The sequence below is a fragment of the Microtus pennsylvanicus genome, chromosome 19 (assembly GCF_037038515.1).
Source record: "Microtus pennsylvanicus isolate mMicPen1 chromosome 19, mMicPen1.hap1, whole genome shotgun sequence".
Classification (NCBI taxonomy): domain Eukaryota; kingdom Metazoa; phylum Chordata; class Mammalia; order Rodentia; family Cricetidae; genus Microtus; species Microtus pennsylvanicus.
Window position 1 is genome coordinate 34,578,249 of NC_134597.1, and position 24,034 is coordinate 34,602,282.

General features: G+C 38.3%; 2 protein-coding genes across 2 annotated transcripts; both read right to left on the bottom strand.

Annotated features, from left to right (window-relative positions):
• Positions 1–6,301: 6,301 nt before the first annotated feature.
• On the bottom strand, positions 6,302–12,775 carry LOC142838460 (putative inactive serine protease 58). Its single transcript, XM_075953935.1, has 5 exons — positions 12,736–12,775; positions 11,800–11,968; positions 9,521–9,771; positions 6,904–7,049; positions 6,302–6,451 (listed from the first exon to the last, which is right to left on the bottom strand). Exons 1-5 carry the CDS (start codon positions 12,773–12,775, stop codon positions 6,302–6,304), a joined length of 756 nt encoding a protein of 251 aa, XP_075810050.1.
• A 4,598-nt stretch (positions 12,776–17,373) lies between these two features.
• Positions 17,374–22,830, bottom strand: LOC142838129 (cationic trypsin-3-like). The gene is made up of 5 exons (XM_075953458.1): positions 22,791–22,830; positions 20,793–20,955; positions 19,275–19,532; positions 18,426–18,558; positions 17,374–17,523 (listed from the first exon to the last, which is right to left on the bottom strand). Exons 1-5 carry the CDS (start codon positions 22,828–22,830, stop codon positions 17,374–17,376), a joined length of 744 nt encoding a protein of 247 aa, XP_075809573.1.
• Between the last annotated feature and the right edge of the window lie 1,204 nt (positions 22,831–24,034).

Sequence of the window (24,034 nt, forward strand, 5' to 3'; positions counted from 1 at the left end):
ATTGTCCTAAAGGGATATAGTAATAAAGTGACTTCTGATGGCATATTGTTACACACATAGATCAGTGCATCACTTCATCCTCACCAGAGAAGCTCATTCTTGCAGCAGATAGTCATTAAGACAGAAACCACAATGGTAAATGTTAAGAAAGTGAGAAACTTTGGAGCACATAGTCCTATATGGGATGTCTTTATCAAATCCTTCCCCACAAGGCTCAGGGAACTATGTGGAAGAGGATGTGGAAAGAGGGGAAGAACAAGAGGTAGTGGATGACTCCCAAAGAGCAGCATCTTCCAGACCCACAGGGTCAATGTGCTATAAACTCACTGAGACTGACAGCATGCATAAGATTCATTCATGTTTAAACCAGACAACATACCAGCACTCAGAAGTAAACACAAAATCCCACCCTTAACCAGGAAGTTATTTTCAACTGATACCTTCCGGGAAAGGAAAAATCTCTCTCTCTCTCTCTCTCTCTCTCTCTCTCTCTCTCTGCCAATGAAATGTCAAAGGTTTATTAACCACACTCCAGAGCAAGCCCCATGCCCTGGACTAACTGGCCAGCACAAACTCACAAAAGGGACTCATGACTTTTTTTCTGGGTATTTTGTTTCATTTGGATTTTTCTCCTTCCTCTGTTGTCTCCTTTAACCCTGATTCCATAGAGACAAAATAAGGTGATGGTGGAGTTCTGGGAGTTTAGAAGTTCACTCAGAAGCTAAGTATTACTCTACCATATGTGTAACTTATCACATTTCTTGCTTTTTATCTAGTGAATTGAAAATATTTACACAATGATAGCTGTATATCTGTAATTGCTAACCTTGGAAGCAGCCATGATGTCCATCAATAGGTAAACGAATAAACAAAGTGTAGTACATTCCTATTCAGAAATATCTAGTTCAATGATTTTAGAAACAGATAGCAAACCACGAAAATCATAGAGCAAGTGTAATCTCTAAGGGAAATGCATGTTTCTGAAAAGAGTTTATTTTGTATAATCCCTTTAGATGATGATCTGGAAAGTTTGGACGGAGGGCTGTGTGGAGAGGTATAATACAGAAAATTCTTAGGCCAATGAATTTCTTTCTGTATGACACTGGAATGATATATACGCTACTAAACACTTGTCATAGTTTGTAGATCTGCATAGTACAAAGTGAGGCCTAGCTAGAGGACATCCATTGTCCTATTCTGGTCTTCCCATGCATGCACATGTTTGCATACACCCACACACTCACTTGCATGCATATCACATATATACAGACATGTTCACAAAGACATACACACACAGACACACAGACAACACACACACACACTCACACACACACACTATCCTGCAAAGATGTGAGTCTCTGAAACAATATGTATGTTTGTGAAAGTACAATCAAGCACTGTAAGGGGATTGCTAAGGAATAGCTGGGACATGAGAAGGAATAAGGCAGTGAAGGCTCTCTTGCACAAGTCTTTAGAATATGCTTTAGAGCTGCATCAGTATTCATCATCTGGGGGAAGAGGAACTGAGGCCCTTCGATACCTGACAAAAATCTATTGACTCTTGTAGCATCTAGATTCTAAGTTCTATGTCCTGCTATCTATGGCCCTCTTCCCTTGAACATGAGCAGTCCTTCTGACTGGCATCTAATAGAACACCCCAGAAGTGATGGAGCACAGCCACATAATGATATTAATGCATTAAGACAGATAATAAACTCTGTGTGGAGTATAGCCACATGATGATTATGATGTTAATGCATAAGGACAGATTCTATGCTGTGCAAGTTTTGCGAACACCCACAGGTGAGTCTCCATGCTGGTTTGATGCAGTCCAGTGTTGTGACGCTATGGTGAGGAGGTCCAGCTGTTGCCGACCTCTCTAAGAACTTGCATCAGTGTTCAACCAGCAGCAAGCAGAAAACCAGAGCCCAGTGAAGAATAAGAACAGAAGATAGATTTTGCTGGGAGATTGATTAATTGATGGATAATTGCTTTTTCTGAAGGTTTTTTTTTTTCAGAAACTGAGGAAAGAACCTTGCTCAGTTGTGCCTAAACTGAACTCATGGGAAACAGAGGTCATAACATGCTGTTTTAGGATTTAAATCTGTGTTAAAGATTTGTATACAGCAATGGAAAATAACATAAATATATACCATGTGCTGATGTTTTGTTAGATTTTTGTTATTTAGTTGTAAAAGAGATGAAATTTTGACCTCCTAGGACACAGTCTACAGGAAAGACATGTATTGAGATTTACCACCAGGTGTGATACCACGATGTGGGGGTTACGTAAGGCAGAGACTCAAAAAGTAGTGTCTCTGAGAGGAAGAGCTGCGCTCCTCGGGGAAATTTTATGACCACAGGATGGTTAGCAGTAAGGAAAATGGGGAGAAATCTCTGGAAAGATGAACCAGGGCTTAGAAGAATTCCAATAATGAACGAAAAGGACTAATAGAGAGGAGGTTTTCACAAAACAAAACAAATCCAGAATTTCTGAATAAGAAAGAAGGTCGAGGAAGCATGGGCTTGGTGTCCAAAGTTTGAGTGAGATTTGTCTAGTTTGAGTAAGGGCAGAAGAATCTAAGAGGAGACAGAACAGATGCCAAAATACAATGGCATAGGAGTAAAATTCTTTTGCTCTATAGCCCAGTGGAAGGAACTATAACTATGGTAAGTTATGCTATAATGAAATTCAACTAGAAGAGTTCAATAGTTTCTGATACATGGGGAATATATTGTTTGAGGAAGTTGAAGTTATCCTAATTCAATCATTGCTCATTGTATACAAGTATTCGACTATAGTATTCTACTTTACAAATATGTTCAATATTATGTCTCAATAAACATAAGAAATAAATTTGAGTCAGTAAAGGAGATATATAAAAATAAATTAACTCAGAAAATGTCAGGGAGAATCCACATCACAGTCTGAGAGACCGTCTGTACACAGAAGGACCCTTTCTCTAGTATAATGGAAAGGATGGAAAACAAAAGGCTTAAAAATGTAGATATGGCTCTGAGTTTGGTGGTGTCAGTATGTTCCAAAATGGAAGTCCTTACACTACCAAATCAAAGGCCATTTGATGAGAATAAGCATTAAAAGTTACTTTAATAGCTCTCTTTGAAATAAAAAATATTTCTTTGTGTCTTGATAAAATGTATGCAAGACCTACAGAAAAGTGATTGCTGAACTTTCCAAAAGGCGGAATGGTCTTCAGGGTTCATGCTTCACAGAAAAAGCTGCCAGACATTCTGCAGGACACAGAAGAAAGCAAATGATGAACTTTGCCAGTACAAGGCAGAAAAGATCTTCAAATTTCCTGCTTCATGGAAAAGTCTGCCAGATATTATGGGCCTGCAGGCTGAACATGGATGCCCCAATGTTACAAACGAACTTTGGGTGGCTGTCCAGGCAGCAAGATGTTTCTGTCAATTCCAGAGTTTTGGAAGGTGCTTACAATGTACTTCTTGTTTACTTAGGTAATACTGTATCTTTATGGGGTCTTTGATGGAGCTAAAGATAGAGAGTTATAGTTTTCCTTAGTTATGATTAAAGATAAATTAGATATAAAACTTTAGACTCATTAAAAATATTGTTACTTTAATTCTTGCTTGATACCTGTTTTGTATATGTAATTTTACTATGATAAAGTTAAAACCCTCCTCTTTATTTAGATAGAAAATGGTAGATGATGTGAAATTCCCTTCTGTATGCTGTGAATATGTTTTATTACCATTGGTTAATAAAGAAGCTGTTTTGGCCTATGGCAGGGCAGAATAAAGGCAGGCAGGAAATGAATATATATATATATATGGAATATTTATGTATGTTTAGCCCATCATGTTGATGAGACTATAGTTGGATATAGATATAGATATATAGAGAAGGAGGGAGGGAGAGAGAAAGTAGGTGGAGTCAGGAAGATACCATGTAGCTGCCAAAGGAGAAAAACACTGGAACCTTACCAGTAGGCCATAACCTTGTAGTAATACATAGACTTAAAGAAATGGGTTAATTTAAGATGCTAGCTAGGAATATGCCTAAGCTATTGGCCAAACAGAGTTGTAATTAATATAATTTCTGTGTGATTATTAGGGTCTGGGAGGCTGATAAATGAACATGCAGTCTCTGCTTACATAATAATTGCATATTTTCCCCTTTCCCTTTCCTTTTCTCTAAGCCTTCCCATATGTCTCTACTTGTTCACTTTCACATTCATGACCTCTTTTGTTAACTAATTATCATCTATCTATCTATCTATCTATCTATCTATCTATCTATCTATCTATCTATCTATCTATCTATCTGTGTATTTCTAAATACACAGATTCAACCTGGTCAGTTTGTATATTACTTGTATATATTTTTTCAATAAGAAAACCATAACCAAACAAAATGTATAGATGTCCAGTCCCATTGGATACTTCTATAATTCCCACACCTAAGATTCAGGAACCATTGATGTAGATGGGGAAGAAAGATTGTAAGCACAAGATATTGAGTCTCCTTCGAGAGCTAGAATCTCCAACTATAGTCTCACCAACACGATGAGCTAAACCTGACATTTGCTGGTTACTCCCAAGATAAAAACACCACCATTTCACTGTTGGGAATATCTTGCTTGGTTTATCATTATAGTGGTTCTTAAACTTTAGGGCAGAACTGCTGATTGCTTTTCTCTTTTGGTAGCTTGCATCACCTCTTCTGATACTATGAGAGTTAGTCCTCCATGGGGAAGCTTATAGATTTGTTCTAGATTGATTTTTTCCTATTCCTGTGTCAGGTGTGTGTATTGTTTTCAGTAATAGAACCTTTCCTTCAGGTTCTGGGGGGGAATGACAATAGCTTATGCTATTTAAAGAGTCTTTAATCCCCATCCCCAATCTCAACTGATAGCTAAAAAGGGCATTTCCCTTGACTGACACTGGGAGTTTTGTTAGTGTATGACTTTTGGGGGAAGCATTATCACTACATGTGGTATAACTCCATTTAACATACATACACACACACACACACACACACACACACACACACACACACACACACACCTGCATTTAAAGTGAGTTTATAAGATAATTTTTCCTTATGTTTTTATCAAACACCTTTAATGTTTTTAACTTTTCTTCATCCCTCTTCTTCTGTGTTATCTTCTCTCTGTCTTAGGTTGACTTAAGAGTCTTTCATTTCCTCTCTTCTTCCTTCCTAGCACCTATAACCTACTCTCCCTTCTTTAGACTTTCTTATTCCCATACCTACGGCCCCCTTATACTTTTCATGTTAGCCATAACTAAAAGAGAATATCCAACATTTGTCTTTCTGGATTTGAGTTACACCACTCAATATATTTTCCATTCCATCCATTCACCTGCAAACTCCATTGTCTTAGTTACTGTTCTATTGCCGTGAAAAGATACCATGACCACAGGAGCTCTTATAAAACAAAACATTTAATTGGGTTGGCTTCCTGTTTCAGAGGTTTAGTCCTTTAGCATCATGGTACAACATGGCAGCATGCAGGCAGACATGGTGCTGGAGAGGTAGCTGAGAATTTTGTATCTGGTTTGACAGGAAGAGAGACACATATACTGGTCCTGGCTTTAGGATTTGAAACCACAAAGCCCACTATCAGTGGCACACTTCCTCCTCCAACAAGGCCAGACCTCCTAATAGTTCCACTCGCCAGTGACCAAGCATTCAAGTCTATGAGCTTATGTGGGCAATTCCTATTTAAATCACTGCATCCATCACCTCTTTTTTTCACAGCTGGAGAATTCTGCTGTGTCTGTACTATATTTTCATTATCTGATAATGACATTATTATCATTGTAGGACACTTATTTTTAAATGACTTGATTTTTTTCAAGTCTAATGAATGTGTGTGTGTGAGAGAGGGGGGTCTCATTTAAGACAAAAAAGGGAGCTTCTCTGACTGAGGTTGAGGGCTGTGTAAATCTTTTGGTATAACATATTTAGAATGCAGTTTGACAACATGACCATTTAGCAAACAAGACAAAACTAAAGAAGAACAACAAGAAAACCAACAGTAGGTTCCCCTAACATCTTCCACTTCATAGTCATCCCTTTCCCTTAGCACACTCAGAATCTACTAAGAAACTGGTGATTGGTCATTTTGTATAAATAAATAGTTTGTTGCTAAATTTTTCATTACTAAAAGTTTACATTATGAAAAAAGTAGGAGTCGTAAGTTTCCATTATCATTTATTGGATGCTTTGGATTTTGAAGACAGTTATTAATTCATTGCAGAGACTGCATTATTTTACACTGAGTGGTATGGCTTCTCAGTTGGAATGCATTGTTTGCAAGATCCATCTTGCATAAGGATGAATTTCAGTGAAGAAGCCCTCACTTCCTTTGGTTATGCCTGCTTTCCCCCAGGACAAAATTCCGTGAAGCCTCCCACTGCAGATGGCGGGAGCAGCCGAGACTTCCTGACAGAAAGAGATGACAAGGTATCAATGTCACATTGTTGTCATGGATCAAGAATAAATTCTAAGACATGGCATATAGCAGTAGCAAAATCTGGAGGAATGAATTTATTTTATGAAAGGGGTGACAAATTTTGCTTCGATCTGCTCTATTCTTTCCCTTCGCAGTTCAAGTTTTATCTAACCAGAGTGCAAGTAAGAGAAAGGACAAATGCTCTGTCATAGATCTCTTCTACTCTAAGAAAGGACAAATGGTCTACCTTAGATCTTTTCTACTCTAAGATGGAGAGGGGAATGAAATACATCGCAGACTGAGCAGTCATGGAGAGGGATTTTAATTTTCTGCCCTTTACCTGTGGAAAGTCTTATTAATATTTGATGTTTCATTTCCCAACACTATCTCTCTCCTCTAACAGACCCTGTAGTATCTTTTTGCATGGATAAAGGAGAGATACCTTAATTGAAGTTATAATATTAGGTGAACGCCCTATGCACATGATGTTCATCCTTGTTTCTTGTTTCTGTTTTTGGAGAATGTGCCAGCATTCAGTTTGGGAGAGAGAATACTGATTTGTCCATGTCAGGATGTCAGGATCACTGACTGTGGGAAAGAAAAGACAGATGAGACTTAGCGCTATTCTTTTGACAAGTGACCTTGTGACCAGCCCTTAGTTTGAGAATCAATTAATCTGAGAATATCCAATGTAGATAGCTATCGACACTCCAGTCCTTCCTTTAGTTCCTCATGGAAAATATCCATGGTGAAGAAATACATCCCAAAGTCTCTTATCTGTCTACCACTAGATGTATAGTTCTAGCTACTGTGCTTAATCCACAATTTTTTGAAGTGATTGTATGGAGATTATGAATGTCCACAAAGAAAAAGAAGCAAAACCTTTGGACTTCAAAATTCCTGTTACAACCTTTTTTGGGCATCTGTTTCCTCATCTTCACAATTTATCACATTAAACAAATGTATATAAAATTACTCTTTCAAGCTTTATTTATTTGTTAATTTATTCATTGTGAGTGTATGTAGGGTGTGCTTATGCCATGGCAAGCCTGTGAAGGTCAAAAGAAAATTTGTGGGATTCAGTTCTTTGCTTCTACTATGTAGGTTCTGGGGACTGAATGGAGGGCATCAGTTTTGGTGGCAAGTGCCATTACCTAAAAGGCCATTTTGCCAATCCCTAAGACCAGGGCTATAAGCCTGGTTATCATGAGACTGCACTGGATAGTCTCACACAGTGGTAACTACTTGTGTATGTATCTAAACATATATGAACACAGAACGTTTTGGTAGAATACTATCATTAAAAACTTCTAAGCTGAAGATTGAACTTTATGTGATTGCTATTTCATGTCTCTCATCATTGTCTGAAACAACATTATGTAGTTCCTGGCTATAAATTGATCATTTCTAAATGGCTATTTCCATATATATGTATCTATATAGAAATACACACACATTCCCCGCCCCCTGTGCAGTCATATTGTTCATCTCCATAATAGAAAATGCTACTATACTGTAAACATCTGGGTACAGGGCTTTAACTAGTAAAGAGTGGTAATAAAGAAAGAAATCAACAATTTATCAAGTTAGTATGGTGGTATCTAAAGAGCTGATGGTGTAGCTAGTAACGTGGTGCTCTGTGGAGGAAATCAAAACATGTCAAGTCTGAAGAGAGAGAGAGAGAGAGAGAGAGAGAGAGAGAGAGAGAGAGAGAGAGAGAGAGGTTATATTCAGCTTTATGTATTTGTATTTTCAGGAAAAATTCACTTAACAAACTTATGTGAAAGTAAGTTAATTGAAACAAAGATTTCCTTATAGATATTGGGACATTTGTAGGAGAGGTCTTTTAGAGATAGTATGTTGGGATTATTTTAACATACAAAGCTGACACAAAGAAATCTTTATGTAGTGTAGTTTGCTTTATTTCAAATCGTACCTAACAAATTACTTTAGTAAGGTATTACTTCAAATAAAGCTTAAGAAGTCAATGTCAAAACCCACATAAAATATTTTTTGTTCGTTTTTTTTTAAGAAAGCTTAAACACTTAGAATCGTAGTCAGTTTGTTTCTAAACTAAAGTACAAAGTTTCACAATACTGAGGAAATCAGTTTCTATAGTTTATTTGTTGTAAAAAAAACATATTTGGAAAGTTCTCGTTTTGTTTTCATGGTGTAGACACCAGAAGCTGGGTTTAAACCTGACTAAGCAACTTTGAGAAAATCTGAAATAAACATAACATACAAGCAGCCACTGCGTAGCCAACAAGGACTAAAGGACATGAAAAAGCCATGTTTGAGGTGAATTTTCTGCGGATATCAGTACACTCTGGTCTTCCCAAGTCAAGCTCATAAGCCAGAGGGATGTGTACTTACACTATAGAATGTGATTATTTTCCCATAACGTGTGTCAGGCTAGAGATGTAACAATGAGCCACCCAAGTCTACACCCCCAAGTGAGGAACTTTCACTTTTGACACAAGTTATGAAAACTATACTCTGTATGGAACCAGCACTGGCTAGAGGGCAGATGGTTCCTTCAACCATTTCTTCGTCATCCAGGGTCCAATGAAAAAAATGTGTCCTTATGTTCCTGGACACAGCTTGGGTTCTCTGTGGTAGAGAGCTGAAAGCGTTCTGCGTTCCCTCACCTATCACAAAGGCGTTGCTTTTTCTGACCTCCCTTCTAAGAAGTCATGGTAGGCTTTCAGCAATCCTCACTGAGAAGCCCACCCTCCACCTTCAGTACCATCTTTATCAATGAGGACTCCACGTTCTAAGTCATTTGCATTCGGTTTGCTAGCCTCAGTTCTCGAATATTTTAGAGACAGAACAGTTGCAGCCCACCCTCGAATATTTTAGAGACAGAACAGTTGCAGCCCACCCTATTTGCTGTTGTCAGAGTAGCTGCCCCATATATTTTTCTGTTACTTCCTGGGAGTACGAAGTCTTGGTGGTAATCAGTACAGGATCAAGAACTTTATATTTCCCTTTTCTATCAAGTATCTTCAACCACATCTTTCCCCAGCCCTGGCCTCCTCAAGATGAAGTCAAACACTCACAGTTTTTGTAGCTATTCCAGGTCCATGTTGGTATAAAGCAGGTTTCATTAAATATCATGGGTTCCATAGCTATGGCTATAGTTCCCACGCGAGTGTTTATAGTAGCCGGATAAGAGAGTTTTATCAGCATCAGATCATTTTTCCGGGTATTTGGGTTATAATTAGGATGGACTACCGTCAATGAGTAACTGTATATCTGCTCTCTCTCATTTTTGATGTTAGGTTGATAAACTCCCAGTCGGATTTTAGCTCTTAGGGAAAAAGAAAAAGCAGACGGATGGAAGAGAAAAGTCACATAATGTCAGGAGTCACTTTATCCAATCACTTAGTTTTGCTTTTCAGCTGAAGTTCATTAAAACAAACTAATGTTGTATATAAAAGAATAGTTTACAGGATTGCTATATAATCAATATGCATATGGAATGACCAACATGGGATCCCAATATCTACAGCATACTCAATAGCTCCTACTCTAATTATAATCTGAACTAGCCGCCGGAAGAGAAGTCACCACATTTGACTTAAAGTTCCAGAGTTTACTCCATATTTGCTCAGGCAGGTGTTTTGAACCTGTACTACTGATTCTAACATTCCTAATCTATCCTATACTCTTCTCAGGACTACATAGTTATTTTTTCATGTGTTTTCTACCTTGATCCTAGATTCTCAAATTTCCATGAGTAGTTTGTAGAGATAACAAGTCATCATTCCATGTTACATTCTCTAGGCAAATTCAGATGCCTCTGTCACAGGAGGCTAGTTATGCAACATATCAAAAGAGGCGTTCTCTTCCAAGAGAAGCTCACAGTTGACCGCCAGTTCCAGCATCATGCGAACTGCTTTGTGTTTTCTGTCCTAATGCAGAAGCAAACCTTCAAGCTCTGTTGATTCAAACTTGTCTTGAATAACCAGATGGCTAATAGTAATAAGTTTGAAATGGAGCTGAAGGTCATTCAACATTCTTTTCTATCTCTAAAAATTTAAACATGTTCTTTTATTTTATGGGAATAAAGTGCTTTGCCTTTGTTGTGTGTGTGTGAACTGCATATGTGAAAGTGTTGGTGGAGGCCAGAGAGGACATCAAATCCCCTTGACACGTTGAGTTACAGATGGTTGTGAGCCACGAAGTGATGGGTGATGTGGGTGCTGGGAATCAAATCAGGTCATCTTGCAAGAGCAGTAAGTGCCGTTAACTGTTGAGCTCTCTCTCCATTCTCTCAGTGGATTCTTGACACCCTACAATACTGAGATTCTCAGAAAGAAAAAAGCAATGTTCTTCCTCATATGGGGATCCTCGCTTGTATTGCATCCATGCATGCGTGTAAACAGATGTACACCTAGTTATAAGATGACATTTAGAGAGAATAGGAAAGAGTAGCAAGTGATGGAGGAAGAATGAAATGACATGAGTTGTAAAAGAGAATTTTTTTCTCCTTCTGATTCTGACATGACTTTTCTTTTGTTGAGAGTAAGTGCATAAAGATGTAATTGATAATGAAGTCATAAAGCCCTATGTGAAGCTGCATGACTTTAGCATGACCATTCTAAATGAAGCTCAAAGAGACATGTGGAGTTTGGAACTGGGTAATGTTTGCTTGAGTGACTTTGTTTATCTAGCTGTGTTACGTTTTTACTTGTGATTACACTGCAATTAAATGATTAAAAAATACATTTTAAGAGATGCTTTATTTTATACAGATCTTCCTTGCTTTCTTCAGGATGTGTGATCTCTGCCTCCGACTTCATCCTTGTGATCCCCTCCCTTACCCCATACACTCAGCCAACACTGCTTCTTCAGCATGCTTAAACCCTTATACCTTTGTTACATCAGAGAGACTGAATGTTGTTTCCTTGCCCTGGAACATTTCTAGGCTTTATTCATTTAGTTGACTTGTGCTTTCCTGTTGGCTCTGTATCTTCAGAGGCCTAACATGCCCAACTTATACATCATTCCCACTCTCCACACCTTGCTGTCCTGTTTTGTTCTTTACTTTTGATCACTTCTATTCTTGTATCAGAATGTAACCTCTATGAAGAAAACTTACTTCTATTTTGATACCTCAATGGTTATATTAAACAATATAGCAAATGATTGGTGAACGTTTATAGATGAATATTTGAGAAGTCTTCTTATTGATTTCTTTACTGAGTTGCATAAAAACGGAAGAATTTTCAATCTTCTTGGATTATCTAATTCCATGAAAAGCATGGAAGCTTGCTTTCCAGACCAACTCCCATAGCCTAGATACTTCCCAGATCCCACAGGAGGAGCCACTTACGGTAAGGAGCAATGAGCAGCAGTGAGCACCCACTGAGGGTCAATGAGAGTCCCCACACAAGGCTCTGGCCTGGACTGCAGATAGACCATGTAAGGAACGTTGAAATCAACTGGCAACTGTTCATCTAAGTCCTGAATATTTCCCAAAATAGCTTCTGGAGAATGAGGGATTAAGGGAAGGAACATAAACAAAAAGTTTAGTAAGGTAGATTTGGTTAGTTTTCTCTAACCAAAGTTTTTCAAAGTTATCAAGGCTTTTATTTTTGACATTTAAAAATTTCACACAAAATAACATGTCATACAAGATATACATGTTAGGAAAGTAATTATTATTTTTATTGAGATGGAGTTATATCAAAGTTATCTAATACTAAAGATGGGCTCATCTGATGCTGATCAGAAATTCTGACAGCACTGTGTATTAGGAAAGTGAACAAACTCAATAAGTACTTTAAATATTAGTACTTAACATTAACTTTTGTCAGTAATTGGGGCATAATTAAGGACTTTTTGACTTTGGTAGTGAAAAAAGCATGGAAACTAAAAATTTATTGACTTATTAATCCAGCTCTCCTCCTGAACCCACATATTTCCTAACATCTGATGTGGAAAAAGAAATGGTAGTTATGCGGACGGGAAGGGGGTAATCATGTGTTCAAGTGCCTACTGAGGAGTTCCTAGGGATGTTTCCACAAAGCCTTGGCAGACAGGGTACTTAACATGCTCCCAGACATCCAAGGGACCCACAGAGACATTGGTAGGAAAATATGTGGAATAAGAGTCTTTTCTTTGTTTTCCTCCAGCAGCTAATTTTATCTTTAAGATGATTCCCCATTTTATACTCTATCTCACAAACTATAGGTGGTTACTGTACCTGGCAACCACTGGAACACTTCTCTGGATTTTACCCTAGGTAGAAACCAGACTTCAAACTTACCTGCTGCACCCAAGAGAGTAAGGATGAAAAAAATCTTCATGGCAAGCTATGATCTCACCAGCGCAGACTATACAGTAAATCGTCCCAATTTGGACACCTGGGACCTTGATCCAAGTGGCTGAAGGAGAAACACTTGGAGCAGGAGAAAAAGGCAAAGGCCTTACAGAAATCTTCAAACTGTTTTCTCAAGATCTGATCTATCAAGGTGTGTGGGAGTCACCAGGATCTGACTCTGATATGTGTATAGAGAAAGGAGAAGACCAAGACAGGACCTTGGTGCTTCCTGTTTGATACTAAAGCCCTCCCTAGTCATCAGATGTACCTGCTGACCTCTTCCCTCCCCTCTTTGTGACATGGCTGTTCTTTGTTGTCTTCCTCACCCCTTGCTTATGACTTTAAGTCTGCCTCCCTGGGCACCTCTGCCTCTGCAGAGTCACCCTGACGTCTCCAGAGGCTCTCAGAACATTGATGCATAAAGTATATTATCAACACCCTTTTTACTTCTCTCCTCATTTTTTTTTTTTGTGCTGAGGAGCCTATAGTTCTTATGGAAGTTAGTGGCAAAATCAGGACTCAGAATGAATTCTTCAGATTCCCCCTTGACAAGACTAAGCTTTTCCTGAGATCCTTGCTTCTTCGGTGGTCTGGGCAGAACTGGGAGGAATGGGCTTCCTTCTTCCCAGAATACTCCTGTTCTCATCACCCAGCCTCTATTTCCTGTCTGGTTGACCCACCTATACTTCCTGCCTGGCTAATCAGCATTTATTTAAAACATGATTGACAGAATACAGACCATTCTCCCATACCAGATAGATTTGGGAGGTTTGTTAGTAAATACTGACCAGCCCAGAGTTTATTTCAGAACTTGCTTTTATACAGATTAAAGGCAGAAGGCAGAACAAAGGGCAGTAGTGTCAGGTAACTACCTCCCTACCCTGTCCTTGGGAGGAAGCACAAGCAGGCAAGCTCATTACCTTTCATATGAGTTCTGCTGCAGCGAGCAGTCCCCTTTTCTATCTGGATGTGCCTTCGGCTGCCATTCACCAGCCTGTGTCTAGTGGATAATGTGTTATTTCTGATGGTCAAAAATGCTCTTTCCAATGGGCTTAATAATCAGAACATTCTCACATCTTTCAAGGATACTGAAGAAAGCAGAGAAGGCAAGCTTGACTCAAATGACTTATAAGTCAGAATTGATTCCAGATGGAAACCTGCTCCCATTAAGTAATTATATAACCATCTTAGCCAGGCGGTGGTGGCACACGCCTTTAATCCCAGCACTTGGGAGGCAGAGGCAGGCGGATCTCTGTGAGTTCGAGGCCAGCCTGGTCTACAAGAGCTAGTTCCAGGACAGGATCCAAAACCACAGAGAAACCCTGTCTCAAAAAAAAGAATAACCATCTTCCTGTACACTGTCTATACCGAGTCTCCTGTGGACAGTGTGGACAGTACCCTTGTGTTCCTCTGGCATGTGCATATTAAAATATTAACCCGGGATAAGATGGTACAAAAAAGAGGCCATTTGAGAAGTAATTACACTGAAGTAAGGTGGGGAATGTGGCCTTCCCATGATGGAGTGTTTCAAAGGAGGAAGGACAAGAGGTATCTCATTGGTGAGGACAAATCAGGACATTAATCCTCCCAGACCTTCCATTGCCTTCAAAACTGTGTGATGTATGTGCTTTTGAATCCCCTTGGGTCTAGTGTTTTGTGAACTGACTTATGCATTATTATTATTATTTTTATCTCATCACTAGGGTGGGCTATATTTTCTTGTTTATTTTATCTCATCACTAGAGTGGGCTATATTTTCTTGTTTATTTTATCTCATCACTAGGGTGGGCTATATTTTCTTGTTTAAATCTACTCCACTTATTCAGTGTTATCTGTTCTCAGGCCCTATTCCTCATTATTTCTTTTCCATTGCGTCATTGCAGATAGCCACAGGAATCATGTTTACTGTAGACCTTTCTCTACAGTAATGATTGGTGAGATAATGATGACTTAAGAGACAATAAGAGAATAAGACGCACGCGCACGAGTGTGTGTGTGTGTGTGTGTGTGTGTGTGAGAGAGAGAGAGAGAGAGAGAGAGAGAGAGAGAGAGAGAGAGAGAGAGAGAGAGAGAGAGAGAGAGACCCATTCTCAGGCTGGACTCAAAGCACAGATAACCACCACTTTTGAAACTTAGATCTTAAATGTGTATGCACTCACCATTTAAAATTTTATCCTGGGTTCCAGGTTCCTGCCTATTCCCAAAAGAACACACAATCCAATAAAAAAAATGGAGTATAGAACTAAACAGAGAACTCTCGATAGAGGACTCTAAAATGTCTGAAATGTTCAACATCCTTAGTCATCAGAGAAATGCAAATCAAAACAACTCTGAGATTCCATCTTACACCTGTAAGAATGGCCAAGATCAAAAACACTGATGACAACTTATGCTGGACAGGTTGTGGGGAAAAGGGGACGCTTCTGCATTGCTGGTGGGAATGCAAGCTGGTACAATCCCTTTGGATGTCAGTGTGGAGATTTCTCAGAAAATTAGGAAACAACCTTCCTCAAGACCCAGAAATACCACTTTTGGGTATATGTCCAAAGGATACTCAGTCGTGCTACAAGGACATGTGCTCAACTATGTTCACAGCAGCATTGTTTGTCATAGCCCGAACCTGGAAACAACCTAAATGCCCCTTGACCAAAGAATGGGTAAGGAAAATGTGGTACATTTGCACAATGAAGTACTACACAACAGAAAAAAATAACAATATCTTGAATTTTTCAGGAACATGGACGGAGCTAAAAATCATTATTTTGAGTAGGGTAACCCAGACACAGAAAGACAATTATCATATGTACTCACTCATAGGTGGTTTTTAAACATGAAGCGAAGAACGCAAACCTACAAGCCATAATCCCAGAGAACTTAGACAACAATGAGGACACTAAGAGAGATTTACATAGATCTAATCTACATGGGAAGTAGAAAAAGATAAGATCTCCTGAGTAAATTGGGAGCATGGGGACCATAGAGAAGGGTTGAAGGGGTAGGGGAGGGGAGAGGCATGGAGGAAAGTAGTGAAAAATGTAGAGCTCAATAAAAATCAATAAAAAATAGTGTAGCCAAAGCAAAAAAAAATCCTTAGTTAATTTAGTGCATGATCTGGGCTCGTTTCATGGGATGGGATTAGGGATAGATTATTGCCAGAGACCATGGGTACTCTAGAAGTATGATCATCAGATTTTCATGATTTGAATCAATATCTAAGATAATTTGAGAAATATTTGTGTTTGCTCATGATTTCTGAGGTCAACACTTAGGGCTACATTCCTTCTGGGTCATGTGAGGCAGAACATAATGGTGATGGGGGCATGTGGCAGAGGGCACTCCCCTGCATGTGGACAGAAAGCAGTGGAAGCTAGGTGAGGCTGGGGACCATGGACATTTTTACAAAGCTGTACCTTCAGTGCTGCTGTATTTCCTCCAGTTAGGACTTAGTCCCTGGAAATTCCACCAAACATCTATCATAGAAGCCATGGAAATGCTAATATACCTTTGGAAAACAAGATTTTGGAGAAAGGGGTACTGGTAGGAGAAAGTTAGAAAACAGAGGAAAACCTTGAAAAAAAAGAAAAAGAAAATGGCAGCACCCTGTCACCGAAGGGGATAAGGACAGTCTGGGAGTCTGGGCTTTGGTCTGTCTTTATGGTGAACTATTCCAATTACTTTGGTCAACTGAATTTTTAACTTTGTATTTTGGTGTCATGTTCTGAGTTTTATAACTCATGCTACATGGCAGGTGAAACTAAGTGTTCATTTTGGCAACGTTTCTCTGATATGTTGAGAAACTTATTTCAGAAAAATGCAGTGGGAGCAGTCCTCAGATTCATTTTTGCAGCAGCAATGTTTCATAGAGTCTCCCATATGTCATCGAACAGGAGTTATTAGGTTAAATAAATGACAAAAGACTCTTTCAAATTCCATAAAATTGTTCAAAATTCTGCTCACCTCATTTTTGTTGTTTTTTCCTTTTGACCTATATTTATTCTTTGACAATTTTATACATGTGTATACTATTTTAATATTTCCCCCTAATTTTTGAAATAAAATACTTATTTCTCTTTTCCTTCTCCTCCCTCCAAACCCTCCAATATACTCTTTATCCCTCTCTTTCCAGTTCATAGTTTCTCATTTTGCTAATTGTTATTGCATGCATATATGTATGCTTTACAGATATACATTCTTGAATATATATCTGTTTAGTCTGTATAATATCATTCTGAGTTTCCATCCCCATTATCTTCTTATTCTCCTATCCTGATGAAAACTTTCTTCAAAAACAACAACAACAACAAAAAGTTTGCTTATGTTGGTGTCTTTAAAAAAACTCATTTAGTTTAACTATAGTTGTTGCTCTTGCAAAGAAACCTACTGGAATCTGAGCAATTTACCAGCAGCTGCATCACTGAAGAAAATGACACCCTCTCTCAGCAAGTCTGAAGAGAAAGTTCATCATTACCAAACAAAGACAATATGTGGACAAATGTATGGCAGAATACAATGTTTTTATTTCCACACCCATTCCAGGCACACTAGGAAAGTGAAGTTGAGTATGAGTGGGTGGCTTGGGAGATATCAGTTGGCATCAATGGTCTGTTGAATCCAGTCCAGGTAGTTGCACACTTTGGTGTACACACCAGGTTTCCTAGCCTCACCACAGCTAGTGCCCCAGGAGACAATACCTTGGAGCTCTTCATTGCAGACCACGGGGCCACCAGAATCATCCTGAAACAAAAGAAAAAGACAATCAGTCATTCTTGTTGATACCCATAGGAGAGAATGAGGTTTGATGTGGTCATTCATTATCCTTGGGCTGTTTCTCAAGTCCTTCAACTGATACCCACTCTACTCCTGAAAATCCAGCACACAGCATCCTTACCATATTACTAGTACATTTATTTATTTTTTTATGGTCCTGCTTCTTTCTACCACAGTCCTGTAGAAGCTATAGAAGGGGAAGACTGGAGAGATTTAAGACTGCCCCATCAGCTCTGCATTTCCACAAGAGTTCCCTACAATACATCTCAAAAAGTTGCTTATATGTATTGTCTGGACAATCTTAACACTGATTTTAACAATCACATCACTAATAGAAAACTGACAGTTTATCCTAAAGCTATTCCCCAACTTTTGGATTCAGCATCAGAAAAAAAAATCATTTGACTTTTATTTTGGCATGTATATGTGGGGTGTGTGTGCACGTGTTTGATTTTTTTTTTTGTAAGCACATGTGTATAGAGAAGGGCAAGCACTGTGTGAGCATTTTATGGAGGTCTGAAGTTGATATTGGCTTTCTCCCTTCACAGTTCTCCACGTTTATTTCTCAAGACAGAGTCTCTCATTGCACTTAAACTTGTTGATTCCTGGCACTCTACTGTTCAGCTTGCTCCATAGATCCCTTGTCTTTGCTTCCCATGCATCTGCCTCCCAGGTGGATGCTGTGACTGTAAGCTTTTACATGGATTTTGAGGACCCAAATTTCAGCCCCGGTCCCCGTGAAGCAAGTGCTTTATGCACTGAACCATTTTCCCCACTCTCAGATGCAAAGTTATAGCCTTTTGCATTTTATATGGAGAGATATATTGGCAGGGCTGAGACTGACTGACAGAGGAGGGAAAGGAACGTACCTCACAACTATCCTTTTCTTCTTCTAGGAAGCCAACACAAAACATGTTTCTTGTGATCTTATGTGGATAGGCACTGTGGCAAACAGAGTCTGACAGGATGGAGACATTCAGACAAAGAAGATGTGAAGATAGGCTGTCTGTAGAGGGAAGAGCAAAAACGGAAAGATAACCGCAGTGTCCCATGATATTTCTTTCCTGTCTGCCCTTCTCCCTCACAATACTTTCTGTTTCTTTCAATTTCGCTAGGCCTTGGAATTTGGAAGGATTGTTTTTTTTTTTTTCTGGAAGATTTTCCAAATAGTTCTAACCAACAAGTTTTTTCTTTGACACAAATGTTAGTGGTGACAGATCTGAAGTCCAGAGACATTTTTTTAAAGCTGCCTTCTCCAGGCTGACCTGAATCTTTTTTTTATATATTTATTTATTTATTATGTATACAATATTCTGTCTGTGTGTATGCCTGAAGGCCAGAGGAGGGCGCCAGACCTCATTACAGATGGTTGTGAGCCACCATGTGGTTGTTGGGAATTGAACTCAGGACCTTTGGAAGAGCAGGCAATGCTCTTAACCACTGAGCCATCTCTCCAGCCCCTGACCTAAATCTTGTAATGTTATATATGCATCCCAGTATTTAAGGCTATGATTATCACCAATCATACTTAAATTCATTGACATCTTTCAAATAATTAAATTTTGTTTTATACTTTGAATAACATATTCCAAGATTCCATGTGTTCAAAATTATCTTCAGGGAGACATACTGTAAATCCGAATTTGGACCAGGTGACTCTCTTCATGCCTTCCATGTCTGGGGATGCTCATATTTGGGACCTATGTCTTAGGTAACACTTACATCCAATGCTAATTGTGTCACCCCAGCTGGGCACAAGGCAGTCAATACCCACAGATGGACAGGATCTTGGCAGAGAGACAGTGGACACTTGAGAGTTGATGGTGGCTGGTGATTTCAGTTTAATCAGCATGATGTCATTATCAGTAGTGTCATTGTTGTACTTGGGGTGAAAGATGATCTTGTCTGCATTAATGATTTGCTCACCACCCTCGACATCATGAAGGTTGAATTCTCCCAGACGGACCTGTAGTTGGCTGTATTTATAAGGATTAACAGTTTTCTAAGAATCATTCTTAGAGTTCTTTCCCCTTCTCCAACTTTTAATTATGAACATAAACACAAACACCATCTTATTCAAGAATTCAGCTCATTTCACTTTAGGAAGCACTGGTTACTCTTATCCTCATCATACTTATTTCTTTATATGTCACTGCTAGTGAAGAACTAGAGACCACCATTGATGTGGGATTCCCCTCCGTATGCTGTGAATATGTTTTATTGCCCATTGGTTAATGAATAGAGCTGTTTTGGTCAGTGGCTTAACAGAATAGAACAAGGCAGGAATTCCAAGCAGATAGAGGAGGAGTCAAGGAGATGCCATGTAGCTGCAGGAGGAGACAGATGCCCAGGAACTTTACCAGTAAACCACAACCCTTGTGGTAAAATATAAAATAATAGAAATGGGTTAACTTAAGATATAAGAGCTAGCCAATAAGAAGCATGAGCTAATAGTGTTATAATAATACAGTTTCTGTGTAATTATTTTGGGTCTGGGCAGTTGGGAAACAAACTAGGAGCCTTCCATCAACACACTATCTCAGTAAAGTTCAAGGCAGAAGATAGAGGAAGGTGCCCACTACAAAACAGTTGGAGGAGTGCCCATTTGGATTGGAGATGATTAAATGGATTGAATGGAGAAGACTGAATATCAATCAAACTTAATATTTCTCTTCTGGCTGCAATCACAAAGTTTAATAGGGAAGTGAGAAAGGAGTCAGGGACAGAAAATATTTAGACCACAGAACAAATTCTCCTTTCTCATGTTATAATAGAAATATTGTACATTTTATTACTCCATATGACATTTTTATAATCACAGTTGTGGTAATATTATTGAATTACATATACATATATATTCATGTTTTTAAACTACTGCATTATTTAGAAAAACATTTGTAAAAATCCAAGGGCAATTATTACTACTAATACATCTAACTTCTGATTTTTCCCTTTTGAATCCATCAAGTAGGCTGAAAAAAATGGCTCAGTAGGTAAAGATGCTTGCTGTTAAGCCTGATGAACTAAGTTTTATTTCTGGGACCTTCATGGCAGAAGGAAAAAAACAACTCTCAAAATTGTTCACTGACCTCCACACGCGCCTCCCCCAAAGTAAATGATAAACATAAAAATCATTTTAGTCATTAAATATAAGTCTGCCTTTTTCTTGTTTATTCTTTTGTAGGGCTAAGGGAAAAATGACCTTAGGTTTAGGAGTGTGAATATTGGAAACTTACGGCTTATAACAATGGGCAGCAGTCAGTATCCACTGATCACTGATGAGAGAGCCCCCACACAAGTGGTAGCCAGCATTCAGGGATACCTGATAGGGGACAGAGTTGTTCTCACACATGTAGCCTCCGATAATCTTGTCGACACTATCATTAGCAGGGATATCAGCTGTTAGGGGAGAGGCAGAAACTCGGTCACGGAATTCCATTCATGAAATCAAGGCAAACTAACCACATATGAGGTGACCGCACTTATCACCATCAAATCAGGAAATGTGAGACTTCAGGCAGGTAGCTGTTTGTTCTCTATTTTGTATTTTATTTCAGTGTAGATATTTTTGTAACTTATTATGTTGTGCCTTTTATATGAACCTTTTTATAGAAAGAAACATTTACCTTTAGGTATGTGTATTTCTATTTTATAATCCTTGTATTTTTGCATATACATTTTTACACACACATAAGGTCATTCACATTTAGCAGAGACCCAAAAAACAAATGACTTGCAACCACTATTTAGTATATAAATATCGTTTTAAATATAGAAGCAGACTCTGCATCCATACAAATAAATAAAACCCTATGCAGTAATTTGTTGGTTGTGTATGTTTATGGTGATTATAGAAGTATTGGTGTACACTAGCTGTTTCTAGCAGGTAATAGAAACCACTTAAGAATATTCTTGATCTGAAGAAAGAAATTGTTTCAAATTTTTATTTTTTCACCTTTATTTTGGGGGGGGGGTTAGCCTAAAATGTTTATTTGAGCATTTTACAAAAAATCATAGTATCCTCCCTGATCTTTTTTATTATCCTGGTTATTTCTTTACTGTTTATCACCTCATTGAACACTGGGAATTATGACCTGTATATTTGCTAAGATTTCATGTAGATATGAATGTCCTTAATTATAATACATAGTTTTTGCTTTCTAATATATAAAATTTTAATTTTTGGAGAGGAATCTCTAAGTTTAAAGACAGTTGTCCTAAATTGTACAAGTTCAATGTGGGGAAAAGTTAATACAAAGTTTTAGTAATAAAAATTTGGTAGTGCTTACACTGAAATAGATAATTCACTATTCTTTCTCCCAATAAAATGACATGAGACTTTATGCCAAAAAGAATTAATTCATCAACAATTTTCTCAAAACACAGGCTAAGATTTTATCTGTGACATGTAAATTCTTTGCCATGTCAGGTCCCTTGTCCTTGGTAAGCAACCAGCTGTTCAGTCTTCAGGAAACTCAGACTCACATGGTCACAGCCTCTGCAGTGAACACAGATTAATTTTAACAATTAACTCCATGTTCTTAGAGATAAGGGCTAACACTTTTATGTGGACTAATGTTTCCTTGTCTTCTCTAATTTAGAGAGTGTTGTGGTATTCCCCTCCACATTCTGTGAATATGTTTTATTACCATTTGTTAATAAAGAAGCTGCTTTGGCCTATGGCAGGGCAGAATATAGGTAGGCAGTAAAACTAAAGTGAATGCAGGGAGAAAGAAGGTGGAGTCAGGCAGATGCCATGTAGCCACTGAAGGAGAAAGATGCCAGAACATTATCAGTAAGCCACAGCCTCATGGTGATACATAGATTAATAGAAATGGGTTAATTTAAGATATAAGAGCTAGCTGGGAATACACCTAAGCTATTGGTCAAACAATGTTGTAATTAATATAGTTTCTGTGTGATTATTTAGGTCTGGGCAGCTGAAAAATGAAAGTGCAGTCTCCATGTACAAGAGAGTCTACCTGAATGGATGCTCAGTACACATTCTGCATCTCTATGTCTCATACACTGGACCCTTAGTCTCCATTAACTCTTTTCTGATATAAACTTAGTCTTTTATAAACACAGATGGTACCTGCATACTAATTTCCTTACATACCAAATGTCTTGCTTTCAGGCCTTTTATTCTATAACCATTGTTTGTTTCTAAACACAAAGAACACAGTTATGTGCAATATGTGTCTCTGCTGATGCTTTTCTTCTGAATGACTCACCAGTAGCTCCAATGAAAACCAGAAAGACGAGGGTCTTCATGGTTGCTCACTAGTTCTGCACTGGGCAATAGAATAAAGGCTTTTTTTCCACAGCTATTTATACCTCCAGATTTGTCATTGACCCCCAGGGCCATAGATGCCAGAAAATAGATTTCACTGTAAAGTGAAAAAAAAAAGAGAGATAGATTTCAGTTTGTGAATGATGAAAGATAATGCAGGACCACTTGTAAGTATTTCCCAATTTTCTAGAAGGACATAGAAATGGAAGTTGCAAACCTGGTGGTAACTGGTCATTACAAAAGGAAATAAGTTCTACTAAGTTCACAGTAGAAAGATGCGTGTTCCTGGATTCCCAGATAAAAATATAAGATTTTTGTTGCAAGCTTTTGCCCAAAGGACCATATTAAACCTTGTACCCTTGGTATGTAGCTGATAGTTGTTTCACAATGATGTACTTTGTTAGTTTTCTAGGCACAACGCAAACAATTAAATGCTGATTTATTCTTTATAAGAAGACTTGGGATAATTCTGATCCTTTATATTTATGCTGATTTTTCACGATTGGGGGATTGCATATGAGATCACCCTGGACTAGACAGCAAGTTCAATGCCAGTCTAAGCACTTGTCCAGTGTTTGGTTCCTGAGTGCTGGGATTACAGCTGTGTGTCGCCATGGGGGGGTGTGACATCACTTATAACAACACCCCCCACTTTATCTGAACAGTTTTCTCTGAAGAAATCACTTGATAAAACATCCTGTGGTTTGGTTTTAATTGTCTCTTGTTACTAGATGGCAAAAAGCATAGGTCAGCTTTGGTCCAAATTTTGAAGAATGTTTTTCCACTTTACAAAACAGTACCATTGCTTCTCCATGCAGCGTTGAGGATAATAATTATGATAAACATATTATGTCAAGACTTTCAAGTTGTTCTTATTATCCCTTCATAAATGTATTTAAATCTTTGCTTCAGCTTAAAAAATGACATAATTTGTCAATAATAGGACTTAAAACATAAACCTCGCCTTGATTTCCTTTTGAAGAGATTGAAAATGCATAAATTGGAATGAATTCTATTTGTTTAGAGTTGTACTGTCTCAGTGGCCAACTCTCTTAGTTATTAGAGTAGTACTGCCTGGAGTACACAGTACCTGGCCATTTCTTGTTATTCTGAAGAAGTTCAGAGCACAAGAATATGAGCAGCATTGTTAGTGACTGTAGAGAGGCAACTCCCCGATATGCAACT

Coding starts and splice junctions, on each gene's coding strand:
- LOC142838460 (XM_075953935.1), bottom strand. CDS start 12,775: ATGAAGATTTTTTTCATCCTTACTCTCTTGGGTGCAGCAG. Junction 11,969..12,735: donor TACTCTCTTGGGTGCAGCAG/GTAAGTTTGAAG, acceptor TCCTTCCCTTAA/TCCCTCATTCTCCAGAAGCT. Junction 9,772..11,799: donor GCTGCTCATTGCTCCTTACC/GTAAGTGGCTCC, acceptor TTTTTCCCTAAG/AGCTAAAATCCGACTGGGAG.
- LOC142838129 (XM_075953458.1), bottom strand. CDS start 22,830: ATGAAGACCCTCGTCTTTCTGGTTTTCATTGGAGCTACTG. Junction 20,956..22,790: donor GGTTTTCATTGGAGCTACTG/GTGAGTCATTCA, acceptor CTCCCCTAACAG/CTGATATCCCTGCTAATGAT. Junction 18,559..19,274: donor ACAATTAGCATTGGATGTAA/GTGTTACCTAAG, acceptor CTCTACAGACAG/CCTATCTTCACATCTTCTTT.